The 17000-nt window shown below is 34.0% G+C and overlaps 1 protein-coding gene across 2 annotated transcripts in view; it reads right to left on the bottom strand.

Annotated features, from left to right (window-relative positions):
- LOC149779248 (uncharacterized) overlaps positions 1–17000 on the bottom strand; it is an 89907-nt gene that overhangs the window by 14524 nt on the left and 58383 nt on the right. Inside the window, exons 1-5 of one of the 2 annotated variants that reach the window (XM_089939833.1) lie at positions 11317–11720; positions 5023–5073; positions 4533–4591; positions 4053–4147; positions 2657–2725 (exon numbers count right to left, since the gene is read on the bottom strand). In XM_089939833.1, coding sequence (XP_089795959.1) covers positions 2657–2725; positions 4053–4147; positions 4533–4591; positions 5023–5073; positions 11317–11404 — 362 coding nt within the window. In that variant the 5' untranslated portion in view covers positions 11405–11720. Of the gene's footprint in view, positions 1–2656; positions 2726–4052; positions 4148–4532; positions 4592–5022; positions 5074–11316; positions 11721–17000 lie in introns of those variants that run through there. The other variant, XM_089939832.1, reaches the window with a different exon arrangement.

The following is a 17000-nucleotide window of genomic DNA, read 5'->3' on the forward strand; positions in this document are numbered from 1 at the left end:
CTTCTCCCCATTGTTCTGACTTTCATTATTGTTGATGATTAGCCCTTTGCATACTGTCACATATCCCCAACCCATGGGGTCATTGCTTTTCGCCCAATTTTTATAACCTTATTTTGTTTCTCCTTTTGGGATCATGTATGGTTGGTTGTATGCAAATGTTTGCCTGAATGAGAGGGAAGATTAGAAACTGAGGGTATTAACTCTTTCCTAAGTACTCTGAAAAATTCTTGGGCTCTAATTGGCTAATTACAAAGATTTATTGAGGAAATATGCATTTCCCCTTGATTCCATGATGGCAATGATCATTCCACCTGTTCTCCAGGCACTAATTGCCACACATGGAAACCATTACTATACATTTACTATCACTACCAAATATGCTATTGGTGCTACTATTTAAAAAAAAAACTAAATGTGAAGCTACACAATTTTTGTCCTCCTTATTCTGCTGATTAGTTTTATTTGTTTCTTTTTTTTTTGTTACAGTTATTGATTTCATTAGACATGTATGATACAAGAGCCAGGTATTACAACAGTTTGAGACCCCTGATCTATGACATAGGTCCATATGTTCTATTCATTTAACATACCAAAGATGAAGACATTTTGATTAACAAATATATTTTAAGACACTGATTAAGGTTTATTAAAGAATGAACAACATTTTCAATGCTGACAATATTTTTGCATTAATTACATCTGTTGAAATATAATTAAATAACGATATAAGAATTAAAATTTTGCTTAAAAAACCCACTACCCAACATTCAATGTTAGGCACTGATAAAATTTTTTTATGTATTTAGTTTAAAAGAGTAAAACACATACCACCACCACCACCACCACCAATAATAATAATAATAATATTATTATTATTATTATTATTATTATTAATATTATTATTAAAAAGAGATAAAAATCATGCTTCTGCTGTTGATAGTGATGATATGCAAAAGTCATTGTTTGATATGTGAAGATGGTAAAATAACGAAGAACACCACTTACACCTTATGACCCCGGGCTTCTAGAAATGCAGTATTCATAATCCACAATTTTGACACTTCTTTCTAAAGTCTCCACATTCTAGCCTCTTAGTTTCCCAAATGCTCTAATATACTATGAAATAACTGACAACTGACCACTGGCTAAATCTCTACCAGATTTGTTTAGTCCACCACCAGATATCCAATCCCTACCTGACCAGTGGTCATAATCAGATATTATCTAGGAAGCTTTAGCTGGTCAGTGTAGATAACTTGTTACATGTTTGGATTGGAGAGGGAAACCAAATTCAAACAGGACCCAAAATCAGGAGGCCTGTATGGTAAACAGTGTTCAATTGTTCCAATATTATTAATATCTTATGGATTTAAAGATTAAGAACAGGGTGGGGGTACATAGAGGGGTATTAAATAGCTGATAGTATCAGTTCACACAGGAAAAGTGTTTATTGTTCATACTTAATTTCATGAGGTAAAAATATTAAAAGAATCAGACAGCCATTCAACTTATTCAACTTTTATCAGACATTTTTTGAAAAACATGTGATTGACTGTACACTACAAAAAAAAAATCAGGTAAAGATTCACACTTCACATAACAAAATTGACTTTGTGCACTACAAAACCCTATAGAATACCTTTCTCATTTATGAATGCAGACTTCAAAATCATACAATTTCCCCAAGCAGAATATTTTGAAAAGTCACTGAGAACTAAGCTGTGCAACATTTTTTTTTTAGAGCAAAACCTATTTGCATTCTTTTACTTAATTATAGAAGTTTTACAGTGAGGAAAATGTATTAACAATATCTGAAAAAGTTTAATGAAGCCAAACTACTATTATTCAAAATTAAGGATAATCTCGTTAAAACTATCCTAACAGATAGATCTGCAAATGTGAGCAGCCAAATTTGATGCACTAAAATCCACAATATACTGAGGAACAGAAACTGGTGAAACTGTGATTACCATAACTAATAGAGAATTATATTAAACACAAAGATTTCCAAACTCAGAAGAATGGCATAAAAAGGCTTTGAGGATGTTAAGATAATTTTACTGTCAAAATTAAAGTTTGTTAAGGACATGTCACCATTCATACTTTATTAGTCACAACAAATCTAATTAATTTTTCAGAGCGTGCTTACCTGTCCCTCACACAGAGGGGATTGTCCCTCACATAGAGGGGAGTACACTACTATCATAGCATAATGTTTAAGAATTATTTCATTATTGAAGTGCTCATAGTTGAAGCCTCAAACTTTGGTTCAGGAGGTGGAACTTAGCTACCTGTGTCAAACAGGGTGTATTATGAAAACACCTATTTGACACTCTTATGGTGTACTTGATATCAGGCTCATTAGATTCTCTTCATAGCCAATTAACATGGACAGGTGGTCAATTAGGTATTAAGTTTCACCTGTCAATCAATGTGTCACCTAATTTCCACTGTATAAGAGCCAATTGAAACATGACATGGAGGAAGTTTTCTCTATGACAACCAAATCCAGAGGATTTGTCTTAAAGAGGAAAGTCTGTTTGAACTTAGACACTTTTGAAAGAAAGGAGCAAACTGCCTTTTGTATGTATAGTAAGTAAGACCATAAGCTTTAATTATGAAAGCAAGCATGTATATGGTCTAATTAGGATCTTACCTGGAAGACTGGTCATAATGCCATGTTGAAATCAATAGTCTCTTGTTAAGGTCTTCTTCTGTTAATTCACTGAAAGAATAATATAAGAAAATTTACTTACAGTCACATGAAAAACAGTACCATAAATGCCTCCTGCCCCATGTGTAGAAAGATAATCAAAAACAAACAATTTATATTTGCCATTTTTAAAAATCAGATATATGCTAACACATTAACCTCAAGTCTGTAGGTGTAAGAGTGCTTGGATTGCTAATATTAGTTGTTGTACTGTAGTAAGTAACCAATAAGGTACATGCTCTTCCTAATTTTCAATCAAAATAAAAAGATAGGTGTTTCTTTGGTGCTTGTGGCACATCAACACAAAACCATGCTGCGGCAATTGAAATAAAGTCATTTATACAGGTGCATCATTTCTGATACCCAGGCTAAACTCTTGGCCAGACTCAAACCCACATTCTTCTGTTTGCAAATCTGGCTTGCTGAACACTGTACCATTGCAGTCTTTCAATTGGAGGAGATTGTGACCATTTGCAAAAGGCAAAAGTTACACGTAATACCAGCCCCAATCTGTACATTACAACAACAGTTATTGAATTATCTTTTTCATGAGATCATTTCAAGAATTTCCAGTAACCTTAATATAGTTTCTACTTAATTAGAAACTTAGTTACTTGTAAAACCAAATTTAACTGTTGACATAAACAATTCTTTTCATATTGTGTACCTAGTTTTAGACAGTATCTGGCCCCAAAAAATCCTCTTACCACTTTGGAGACAAACTTTTAAATTTTAAAATATTAACTTTGCAATCATCCTAATTAGGAAGTGGCTTGGAAATGAGAAGGATGCATATAGTAGACTTGAAATTTCATCATGAAACAATGGTCAAGTGTGAGAGTGCTCATATTGTCAATATGAACTTCACAAAATAATCATACCTGATCAACAATTTAGATAGTGGGTCAGTCAATCTGCTTACCATGGGAGATAAAGATTTTTATTTATCAAATTTCAAGCAATCCAAATAAAGAGATGCTATGTGTTTTTGACTGTTTCTAGGTAACAGAAATCAGGTTGACAGTGAAATATGTGTATGTAAGAAGCAATTTATGATGATACAGGTGACACACACCTGTCTGTTACCTAAGGATTACCTGTGATTTTCTCACCAATCCTTAATTAAACACAGTAATATTCCTACTACTTATTTATAGAATTTGTATACAGTGGTAGATACTCTATACCCAAAACCACTTTCTTGCAGCCCCGCCCCCCCAAATTTTTTATTATAATGAAGGTCCTGACTTAATCTTATCAGTCTCTTTCTCCATTACAGAGGATTACACTGCACCATATCATTGCACATCAAGCCTTAACAAAATGAACTAATACTTACAATGAAAACTTTTCATCATAAAGCGGATTATTTGAATCACGGATCACTTCTGTTTTGCATTTTGACTGTTTGCCATCATCAGGGATTAGGGCCAACTGCAAAGAAGGAAATGATCATAAATATCTCATAATAAAATAGTATCCTTTTTGTTGAGCCCCCTACATCATTTAGTTATAAAAGACATAAAATTTATAAAAGGTTATTTTTGGGTGTGGATCAACATAGAGACAGATACGAACACATACATACACCAAGGTGGGCTTAATAAAAACAAAATTAACCGCAATAATCAAAACCAATACTAATTATTCAAATTTACGTTTCAAGATTTGTTGAAACTAAACAATCATCCAAAAATTATTTGGAATATGTACAAAATAAAGACTACTAAAAATATTGAATACATCCTCCAAAAATGTTCTATATTGTACTGGATATTTGAAAACTAATATGCTAGGTACAAATATCTAAGTATCTTACCTGAACAAATGAATCACACATAGACTTCATCTTGGAAGACAGTTGCCTCCCTTGAATCACTGAAATGATTAATATGATCGTTATTTTATTATGTGTACTCTCATACTTGCCAACACATTTTAAAAAAACCTAAATAAATAGATAACTAAAAAGCATTAAGATTTTTTTTATATGGGTCCGTGTAAATGCTGATACTTAAGAAAATGAAATTACAAAGTATTCGAAAATCTTGTGATTTCATACAGAATATCTTATATTTCTCAAATATCTTTAATTTTTAATTTGATCTCTGAATAACTGTCAATAGATCTGACAAAAAAATTCAACAATCCAAAGCCAATTTATGACAATGAGAAGATATATTTGTTCCAACTTACAATATTTACATTAAAGATGTTTAATGTATCAACAATGATAATAATAAAATATCAAAAATCAATATCACTACCAACTGTAATAGCAATGTAAATATATTTTAACAATTGCTTACCATGGATTGTAAGAAGGCCAAAGTTCATGTACATGGACACTTTCAGCTGACCTGTAAATCGAACAGAAGGTATACATTGATTGTTGATGACAAGCAAGGAATCTTTGAAATCAAAGGACTTCATTTCAGTACAGTCACAAAAGACAGCTTAATACAAATGATGCCCCTCCTTTATCCTTTGTAATAAAATGTTTAAAGACAGAAATCTGTACAGAGGAACTCAACTGATGTCTGAAACCATCTTGACACTGAACATAAACAGAATGTTTTGAAATGGATGTGTCCTATCTATACTAGCTGGACATTTCTGTCTAATCTAACATATCCACCACATGCATCCAGTAAGTACTAGCCCACCAGAACACCCACTTGGCACTTAAATAGGTGTTACACTATGGGGTGGAAGTCATATATATATTTCCCTGTGCTAGGAAATGTGATAAGATGGTGTAACACTTCTTACTCAAGTTTTAACTGTGCCCTGTGGCAATGACTAAAGAATCTGTTATCATCACTTAAACAATTTAACCAGCAGATCAGGAATACTCCTAAAGTCTAAGGAATGCCAATAATGGATTATGGGTTTTCTTCAATACTTCAATTAAAGAACCAGACATTATCACACTTATGAAATGACCCATCTATAACCAAAATTTATGTGTGCAAATACTATACAAAAACAGTGAAAGGAATTTAGTATTACTTATATTTAGGAGTGATTTTTTCAGTTTTCTTTTTCTCTATTTAAACCATGAATTCCAACATTTTGTCAAATTCTAAATACACATTGAAAACACCCAAACAAATTTCATCCTCCAAACAATGAAAGAAAAAAACCAACAACAAAACACCTTAATGTATGAATAACTTTAACTGATCAGAAATAACACACAAATAAAACAAGTCAATTACTGCCTTCAACAAGTTCAATAAACTTTTCTCAGCCATAAGCCTCTTTGGAAGTAATCTGGTAAAAAAAATTAAAAGTAATTAAAATTTGAATAGTATGATTAATTGTGGTTTTGTGGCACACCAGCACTAAAAGGCTATATCATGCCACAATAAAGGTTATATGATAAACAATTTATGTATGTAATTTTAACAGTGTAACATTTTGTTTAAATTATGACACTATTCCTCAAATACTATTTTTCACACACCTGGAACCACATATCAAAAGCACCCATGTTAATACCACTCCTAAGCAGATTGCACAGTAGCTCTGAGTAACTTATATAACAAGATAAGCAACTTTAACATAATTGTTTTCTTAACACATAGCCCACTAAAATCTTAAAGTGAGGTAGCTTGTGACAATCTTCTCCCTTATCATCCCTGTTCAAGCTACTTGAACACAAAAAGGGATTACAAGCCAATTCCCAAGCCCACTTAGAAATAGAGACCACTCATGACCATTTGAAGATGTGTGTTTAGCAATTGTCACTAAAGGTGATTCTTCTTTATAGATTTGTTAGCACAACTTGTATGCCCTCCATTCTACTTATTTGGTATAATCTGAAACCAATGAATATGTGCACATATCTCTGACATAGTTCAGTATGTGTGTTCTTATTTAGCTGTTCTTAAAAAGGAAGGTTGATCCTAAGAACTTAGCAAAACTCCAAATTCCACACAAATATCTAGCTATACATCAACTTAACTTCATGACATCTAGGGACATCAACATATAATCCTTCCTTCTGTCATACAAAATGAGCATTTAATAGAATAAAAAATAATGTTTATTTACTGAATGATAAAAGAATAAATAATTACAAGTTCATATAAATACCAAAATTAATTTCCAATTAAGTCTTCAATCATAACAAATATGCAAAAATAACTGCACCTTTTTTTCACATGTAAAGTAACTTACCTCTGCATACTACCACATTTCCCTTCATTTTCTTGGATGAATAGTGATAATCAATTAGTACATGTATTAATATCACTGTGAGATCAAAATTCTCTTATTAATATCCTTTCTGCTTGAGTTTCAGGTAATATCTGAATTTTTTGAGCACACAAATTTTACACACAAAACAGACTTCTCCACCTCTATCCCACTTCTGACACCTCTACCACTGGATCTACTGGTGCTACCACAGGATTTACTGGTGCTACTATGTCCAGTTAATTTTAAAAGAGTATACTAATATATCAGCAGTACAGCATTATTGTGCCATTTTTTGGCAGGTCATATGAACTATACATAAATTAATTAAGTTAATCCATTTTAACAGCTCTGTGATGGCAATTGAACTCTTCAGCTTGTGCCTTGATGACATTCTAATCATATCTGGAAGTTGATTAGATCAAGATAGGTGACATGTGCCTGGGGGCCTTTACCTAGGATTAACAGTCAATGATTGGGGAATTTCCCTAAATTTAATTGAACATAAAAAAACTAGCCAACAGTACAATATCCTAATTAAGGTGGAGGGTTTCAGTCAAGCAGCAATGAGTGTGAAGTAAGTCATGCCCAGCCAAAGCACAAGTTGCCTCTTGAGCAGGACAAGCACATGACAAGGACTAATACCACTGCCAATTCCTGCCTGCTCAGTTCAAATTTTTCATGTTACAAAAATAAAATTAAATCATGTTTGCTTATTTTTTCATATCAATTTCTCAGCAACCAACATATTACTTTACATGCAACAAAGTTACAACTTGCAAACTGTATAGTTTAAATACAGTTCCTATAAACCTAGTTTCAGCAAGACTATTACAAAATTTCTTAATTTGTTTAAAATCCTACATTTTATGTCCAATAAGAGCAATGCAAACAGCATGCAATGTGCTTCTTTTATGAATGGTCCCTTGTGGTCATTTGGTCACTGAACAAGAGATATGACTAACATGTGATAGACCTAATTTTTTACCACCATATGACCTTCACCTTTGACATAGCACAATACAAATGCAGTGTCAAGACCAGTGTCATGATTTATATCCAAAGTTTCAATAAAATATTTCTGGTGGTTCAAAAGTTAGTCAAGATATGGAAAGGGAGATTTATATTTTCTTTTCCTATGGCCTTTTATTTTGATGTCTAGGACATAACTATTATGTGAATAGATGTATAGCCATAATGTGCATATTGGCATCAAATCAGTAAAACAGCTTTTGTGTATCAAAATGTACGTACAGCCCAATTAAGAAAACAGAACACTAGATTACATTTTTCCTTGCCATGACCTTGACATTGGAGGCACCATATTGATATTCAACACACTGGCCATTGCCAGATTACCTATGTGCTTAGGGCACCAGAACAAATTCAAATTATTTGTTATCTGATTATTTTTGTTGTTGTTATGATGACAACATTGGTATTTTCCAATCTTTTTAGCTTTTCATATTTTGTTTATTGAAAATTCATATTGAGTGTGTGTGTGTGTGTGTGTGTGTGTGTGTGTGTGTGCATGATTTGGATTTTTAATGTAGCTGTAACAATTTTTCAGTTATACTGCTATGATTTCTGCAATATGACAGTTTATATAGTGCTGTCTAGCACTGGGACATCATGCTGCAGACATGTAGTATGAAGTCCCAACCCGTCACATTATCCTGATGCCAGCCCAACCAGTCATAACATTAACCTCTTAATGATGAGCGCCAAGCGAAGCAGCTGTTAGTACCATTTTTATAAGTCTTTGGTATGACTTGGCCGGGGATCAAACCTGCAACCTCCTGCATCTGAGGCAGATGCTCTAACCACAAAGCCACCGGATCAGTCACATTTTGTAAGGGGAAGGGCAGCATAATATTGTTAGTGCTTAGGGCCATGATAGATCTATATCAAGCACTGACAATAACTAGTCATGATACCCATTTGGAAGAGATTCAGTAGCATTATCTCTAGTTCAAGCGTTACAGAAAAGATTTTTTTAAAAACACACAAAACGGCAAAAGACCATTTAAGAGACTGTTGTGACCAATATGAATTTCCTGGAATTCAAGGTAAGACCAAAATGAATTTCCAGGAATTCAAGGTAAGACCATTTCTTCTTATTAACTGCCTAGTGTTGAAACCACATCTGATATTTTTGTCTGTCCAAATAGAAGATTTTCAAATTAGACAATGTAGTGGCCATATTAGACATACGAATCATTTTGGTAAACATGACCATTCATTTTCTGGACGAATTCCATTGGTGACATTATTCCATATCAGAGAGGCACTGTTTTCATTTAGGACCAAGTAGATATCATACAGCCAGTAGCTTCTCATGGGTCGGTGGTTATTCCCAGGATTTTTTCCGGGTTCTTTCTCCGCCATTAATACTGGCTCCATGCATAGCCTATTGTGTGCTGAAATATGGCGTTAAACCACACAACAACAACAACAAATCATACAAAATTTTTAGTAACAGACCCATGACAATCATATTAGACATCAGCAGCACCATTTTCATATACTACCATCTAGATATCAGAAGTCTTTTATTTCCATACCAAGTGTTGATATTACCATCCATTCATGTGCAGTAGCAATCACAAGATAGACACAGTGATAGCCATATGGGGGGGGGGAGAAACATTTTTAATTAGGACCAATCAGATATCATAAGCAGTCTTCTGGTGAAAGCTCCATGTCAATATGCCACTCCTTCAGCAGCAATGGAGATTTTCAAGATGGCCACTGTAATGGCAGTATAAGATGGATGTCTGATTGGCACCAATTTCATTCTGGTACAACTGGACTATATGATAAATGTGTATCACATTTCATGGAAATAATCCAAGTAGTTATGGAGCGGTGATAATGGATGATGAACAACAGGCTAAGAACAAGTCCCAAGTGACATTTTTTCTTAACAATGAACATGAGGTAAGGGTCATGACTGCAGTATGTGCCACACTGTCCAGTCATAAACAACCTCAGGAAAATCAGGTCTCCAAAGTCCTACATGTAGAACTCACAACACTGATAAAAGTTCATGCTATGGTGACCTTTGGAATTTTCAGTCCACTTATATTTAATACGTTATCGATAAAGCACTGCAAATTTGTGTTAATGAGAGCTACATTTCCACTCCAGTCAGACCCAACTGCATCGATCCAGATCTGCAATCACATAGCATGCTGGCAGATCTGTGTCTATGTTTGTTATTCTAATCAGTAGAACAAACAATTTATCAGATCAGAGTCTATGTTGTAGGCATTTTGAACTGACTTACAATCAAGTGCAAATAGTACCTGATGGATGTCAAAGAGGTCTAAATTGCATGCCTTTACCTGTCACCTTACTGCTGTCTGTGTGGGTTTGAGTCTGTGGCTCAGCCAATGTGTGTATGTGAGATAGCTTGCCAGCAGCTCCCCATGGGTTGGTGGTTCTTACACGAGTTTTGGGGGTTCTTCCACCAGTTTTACTGGCCACCATCTATGTAGCCTTCATATGCTGAAGAATGGCCTCAAAACCCACAACAACAACAAGAACAACAACAACAACAATGATCCTTGAATCTGTAATTGTAGGAAACGCTGCAATGCAACAAGACACTGCTGTTTGTAACGGTCATTTAATCCCAAATTTGTTTCAGTGATAACATTCCAATACAAAGTATAAATTAGGCAAGTTCTTTTATTCTATCTGGCAAATTAAAGTGACACCAAATAAGGCTTATCAACTCAAATTATCTATAACAAGAAAGGACAAAGTATAACCACCAAAGATGGCTGGATTTTTTTGTCAGGCAGCCAGGAGCACACATCATGGATCTAAGTTCCTTAATCAATGGCTTTTACCCTCCCTCATACATCAGTTCTACCACTCACAGCATTCAAATGCTCTTTAACATCCCTAACATTACTGACAGAGGTCTAAATCGCTTGACCAACAGGAAATAAAAGATAATTAACCACTGTCAGTGATGGACCAAGAGAGGGGAGGGAAGATGACAAGATGATAAACTGAAGACAGACATGATGAAAAACCATACTTCCTCCTGTCCTCCTCCTCTCACAGAAGAAACATATAGGGCTATTGATATATTGTGAACAAATTATGTCAAGGTGTGGCTGATTGGCAAAAGGAACAAGATAATAGTGGTAACAGATAATACTCAAAAATTAACTGAAATGTTCATCACAGAATTTTCTGATGGAAACATTTGTGGATTTGTTTTTCTCCATCAGTTACAGCATCAAAAAATAAAAGTGCACTGTTGTTACAAGTGATAGTAGTTTGATGTCAACATGTTTTGTTACATGCATATGAGCTCACCATGTATTCAAGCAGTTGTATAGTGCATGTGTGTGTGTGTGTGTAGGGGTGTGTGTGTGTTTTACCTTTCATGAAGTAAGAAGGAATTAAAGTCTCTGGGACTACAATGTACTTCACAGAGTCACAAGGAGAATTTTGGTCTTCACAGTGCATTTTTCCAATTCATAATTCCACGAACTTGAACCATTCTGAACTAAACTTTCTTTTAGCTAGTTAATCTCTTTGACCAGACTACTTTAGTGTGTTCATAGGCAAAGTACTTGACTCAACCCATCTTTAGCTCAAAAATCATGAAATACGTCTTTTTCAGCAATTAATGTTATTTCCAAGAAATACAAGGTGTACCAGTATGTCGCTTTCCTCATAATCTGTCATTACCTTTGCATTAAATTCTGTAGCTTTCCATGTAATAAACAGGCTTTTGAATTTCTGTTTCCAACTTTAAAGTTTCTGCATAACCACAAATGAATTAATCAAGACACATTTCTCATTTCCCATATGAATACGGACATCAAAGGACTATTGTTTTCAGGAACAGAAATAGCTAATCTCAATTGATCTGTTATTATCAGTCTTCCAAACTGTCAGCTCTATATTTAATGCTACCATATTCAGCCCACTACTTGAATACTAATGAATTCATAAATCATACTATGCAATGTATGTGACATGCCTGTACTATTTTTGTGTCTGTTTAATCCCCTAATTAGAAGCATATGGGGTCACTTTCAGGCTCATCTCATTTCCCTGAATTTGCAAACAAAATTTCTTTTGTCCATCAATGATTCAACTTTCACCAACTAAAACGTGAAATATTATTTCGTTTCAACACAATCTGTTATTGTATGTAGCTATACAAAATTCCAAAGGAATACATATTTGCACATCCAAACACATGTTCAATAAAAAAGAATCATTAAAAAATTCACTCCAATATTCTAAACAGAATAATCAAAATTAATGATTCAGACACATTATCTTGTTCACTAAACTCAGCAAGTTGAATAATTTGTTTTAAATCCTTGAATCAATTAAAAGTGCTGAACACATTCTATCAAACTTATCAATATATGCAAATACTAGTCAATGTTCTGCCACCAATACAAAGAGAGGTATCCTGGGTAGTTTGTCCTCCAGGTAAGTTACCTGTCCTCTTAGTAAGACCTTACTTGGACAGATGTCTAATTTGATCCCAAAACAGTTTTGATGTTAAGTGGTTAGAGGCCAGACAAAGACCTGGTGAGGTTCTTGTAAGGGGAATGTGGGACATAAAAATGACACAATGCTGAAAAGATATACTACTATTACAATACATGAGGCAAGGAATTTTGGTTTCCTCAATGCCTGTAACTTGTACTGGAGAAAATGTTATGAACAATATTTTCTGAGCAACAAACTGGGTGTAAAATTTATCAGAGATACTGCCTGAGGTTAGGAATGCGGTATCACTCAAGAAAAAAGTTCATATTTCCCACAACCAATGACCTATAATATATTTATGATATATGCTGGGGTTTGGGGGTTATTTTAAAGAAAAAAACTATTATTGATTCTAACACAAACATTTTTTCTCCCTACAAAATGCACAATAAATGAAAATGTTTGTATTTCACCAACAAAAATGCTTTTCTGATTCTTTAAATGTCACTTTAACTGCTTTTTTAATGCAATATTTCAACACTGGCCTGCAAGGGGCTAATTTCCATCTCAATGAAATCAGGTGTTTATCAATTTACATAGCTAACTCTTTCTTGCATTACTGATTAAACAATGAAAAGGAACCACTACAAGAAACAAACTAGTTTCATTTGAAACATTTCTCTTCATTATGAGGGTATACATAAACCATATGTATGTATATAAAAAAAACCACAATTATAATTGAGTATTCATGAAATGAAAAGCGAGTAATTTGTATGTTCACCTTATTGAAAAACTTAGTATCATGTTGTGCACCTTTTTATGTAATGTACTATGAAGAAATACTGCCAAGTTCTGCTTTGTTGTTGTTGTTCTAGGGTTTAACACCATTTTCAACACAAGATAGGCTATACATGGCGGCCAGTATAACTGGTGGAGGAAGAACCCTGGAAAACCCAGGGAACAACCACCGACACATGACAAGCTACTGACAGGCTTTCCCACATGCCCACGCTAGCCGAGCCTTGGACTTGAACCCACGCAGACAGAGGTGAGATGGCAGCGATCCAGAACGGTGAGCCAAGTTTTGCAGTTTACCAATGTGGAATTATTACATTTTTGTATATTATAATGGTTATAAAAATGAATAACTCACAGTAGAGGGAAAAGGTAAAGGATCAGAATTCACAAGTAGAAGGCAAAGGTAAAGGAAAACATTTCACAGAAGAGGGCACAGGTAAGAATAGCATAAGGTGTAAGCTGCCATCTTTCAATGAATACAATACTAATGTAAATTTTACTGTTATTGTCTCACATTTATACACTAATCTTAGGCAACCTCAATTACTCCTCTAATTTGATTTTGAAGAGCTAATGATCTAGTGGTAATAAAATGTCCACTAATTTGATAAGAAGAGGTTTGAATCCCACACACTGATGAGCAATGAGTGAAAGTAATCAGTACAGTGGATTCAATGTCATCATAAATATTCCTCAATGGTATCAGACTCTCAAAAAAGGAACAAACAGACATGGATAAAACAAAATCTAACTACTTACAAGACATAGAAAACATTTCAAATAAATTATTGCCCTAATGTCTTCAGTGGAGAAATCACTGAACGGTAATCAAAGCAATCTAAATTGATTATTGCATGAGACTAATGTTTCTTCTTTAATTGATTGTTACCCTAGGAGGGTCCCCTTTCTCTATTTACCTGACGGCTATAAGGACAGGTGCAAATTCTCTGATTGGCTCAATCCAAACATAATAATGTCAGGTTTGAGAAAACATAACTATTCAAACTCTGAAAACTGTGTAGCAACATCTCTCAACATTGACAATTTAATGTGTGATTTATCAAGTGAATATGAATGGTACTTGTTTATGCACCTGCTTCACGGGTATTTTAAGAAATGCAATTACACAAAGGATTATGATACTCAATGCATTTTACAAAATGGAAACAATACAAACATTTTAAAAAATCTCTTTTCATGGCATGTGGATATCATGTATGGGAGCCATGTCCAAACAAAAATTAGGAGTTTTTGTTCGCTATGGAACCATGAAGTGTAATTTTAGCCTTTGCTTTAAAATGCAATCACTTCGAGTCTCATTATTAGGTTATAATAGCAGGTGTTTAGTTCACATGCAAACATAATCATCCATAGGTAAATGGATCTCTAAATCTGAGGCTGGAAAAAGGTTAAAAATACTGTTTTAAAAGAAATATCTATGGAAATGCAGTTATGGCCCCTAGGGACAGATGTCCTGTATACAACAGTGACGAATGTAAATTACTGGATATGCAATTCCGATCCATCTGTAAACATCATAGACCTAGATATGCTGTCACATAATGCATCAGCAGGTGAGGGTCTACGCAGTTTATGAGGACTAGGCAGCAGAACAGACAGCAAAGACCCATATCTACCATCACATACTGCACCAGCGAATAAGGGTCTATGCAGTTTGTTCTGAATGATCAACAAATACAAAATAGTGACACTGATCTGCCATCACATAATGCACATGCAGATGAGAGTCTGTACAGTTTGTTATGATTATTCAATAGAACGGACAACATGCACACAGATCTGCCATCACATAATGCAGATGAGGGTCTATTGTTAGGACCAATCAGTAGAACAGACATCAAAGACCTATATCTACCATCACATAATGCACCAGCAGATGCGGGTCTATCCAGTTTGTTATGACCATTCAGTAGAACATTCAACACAGACCCAGATCTGCCATCACATAATGCACCAGTAGATGCGGTCTAAACAGTTTGTTATGAATGATCCGTAAACAGAAAACAAAGACACTGATCTGCCATCACATAAGTCACCAGCAAATCCAAGTCAGTGCAGTTTGTTGGTATTAATTGTTAGAACAGAGACCCTGATCTGAAAGCACAATATGTGACAGTAGATATGGGTCAATGACATTCAGAGTTTTTGTCAAGATTACAAGCATTATTTAACCTCCTTTCAATCTAATTTAATTACTTAAAAATTAAAATTAGTTGGCCTCTATTAAAACCAAATGCATAATTATATCTAAAAATAGAGTAATTGGAACAGTTATGTTCATCTACATGAACACTTCTCATCTTTCACATTTATAGCACTGTAATATATTCACTAAAGTGAGCTTGGGTGGGCTTCCTCTGTGACCTTGTGAAGGGCAGTTTGCACCCATTTCCTCTGCATAGCCAAGAATGTGTTTAAGTGATGTTTCCCTCCCCCTCCCATTTAGAACGTTCAGATTCTTTATTATCTTAACAGTGACACACCTGATTAAAGCACTATTCATCTAAAGATGAAATCATAAAGGCATTATACACAGGCTGTTTATAGAAGCCTATTCCACACCTTGTTTGTTTTATTTACAAAATGGTTGATCTAAAGAGGAAGTTGATGATATCCATGGAATAAATGCATCTGCTAAACATAATTTATTACCAATAAAAAAAAATTATAATTAAATATATTCACTCATCTTTTCAAAACATATATGTAGGACAATAAGTTACATGTATTATCTCTAATTATTTGTATTATGTTGTACACATGCAAGTTCAGGTGCTTTATCCCAGCTATGTAAACAATCTTAATTCATTACCATTCAAGTCTGCTTTTCACATAAAACCACACAAATCTTGATGTTCATTATTCCTCTTCAAGCTCATTTTGAAAGGATCTAAATGCTAAGAAAATACACAAGCACTTTACATTTTAAAATCTGCTTTTGAGAACTGGTGTGTTGGTAGTAAAGGTCAATTTAGCAACAAGCAAAACTGTTCATTCTATACATGTTAACTTCATACATATTTTCTCTGTAGTCAATTATGCTAAAAATGTATTCAAATGGGGGAAAAAATCAACCAAAATCAAAAACTCTGTTTGATATATTTGGTTTATATGGTTTAGTTTGTGATGATGTGAAAATATAAACATTTGTATGATATATTAGTGTCCTTTTTCCACATTAGATAAGTCTGGTTTTTTTATATAGAATACCAATTAAAGGAGTCCTGAAAGTTTTCTTTATATATACTGATCTTGTTTAATGCAGGTTTTACTGTACTGTCAGTTGTTAGGTATATTTAGATATCCGTGATAGGCACTGATGCATAGCATTTATTATAGTCAATATTTATTCATCCACAAATATTAAATTGCTCCACTCCCTCCTGGAATGTGGCTAGCACGCGACAGTCTTGTGTCATAACATTATAGCAGTTCTGATTGGCTAAAAAACCCTGAATTAAAAACTGTTTATCATTTCTAGGTTACAAAGGACTGTAAGCAAAGAAATTCCTATTGAGCAGGTGTACGTCAAAATATAAAACATTATGCCTGGGACCCAGTTTTCAACAAGTAGTATTAAAAAAAGTCATTCATGTAACTGGAAGAACCACAAAACGAGCTTTGATAATTATTATTATTCCATTTTAGTAATATTATGCAAATGACTTCAAATTATTAAATCTTAATTATTAAAAATGATTAATAAATGCACAAAAAGAATACTGAAAACGATAAATTATATTCCCACCATGTGGTAAATACCATACATACTCACACAAGTCCAACT

The sequence above is a fragment of the Sinohyriopsis cumingii genome, chromosome 17 (assembly GCF_028554795.1).
Source record: "Sinohyriopsis cumingii isolate HCF-2022 chromosome 17, ASM2855479v2, whole genome shotgun sequence".
NCBI lineage: Eukaryota > Metazoa > Mollusca > Bivalvia > Unionida > Unionidae > Sinohyriopsis > Sinohyriopsis cumingii.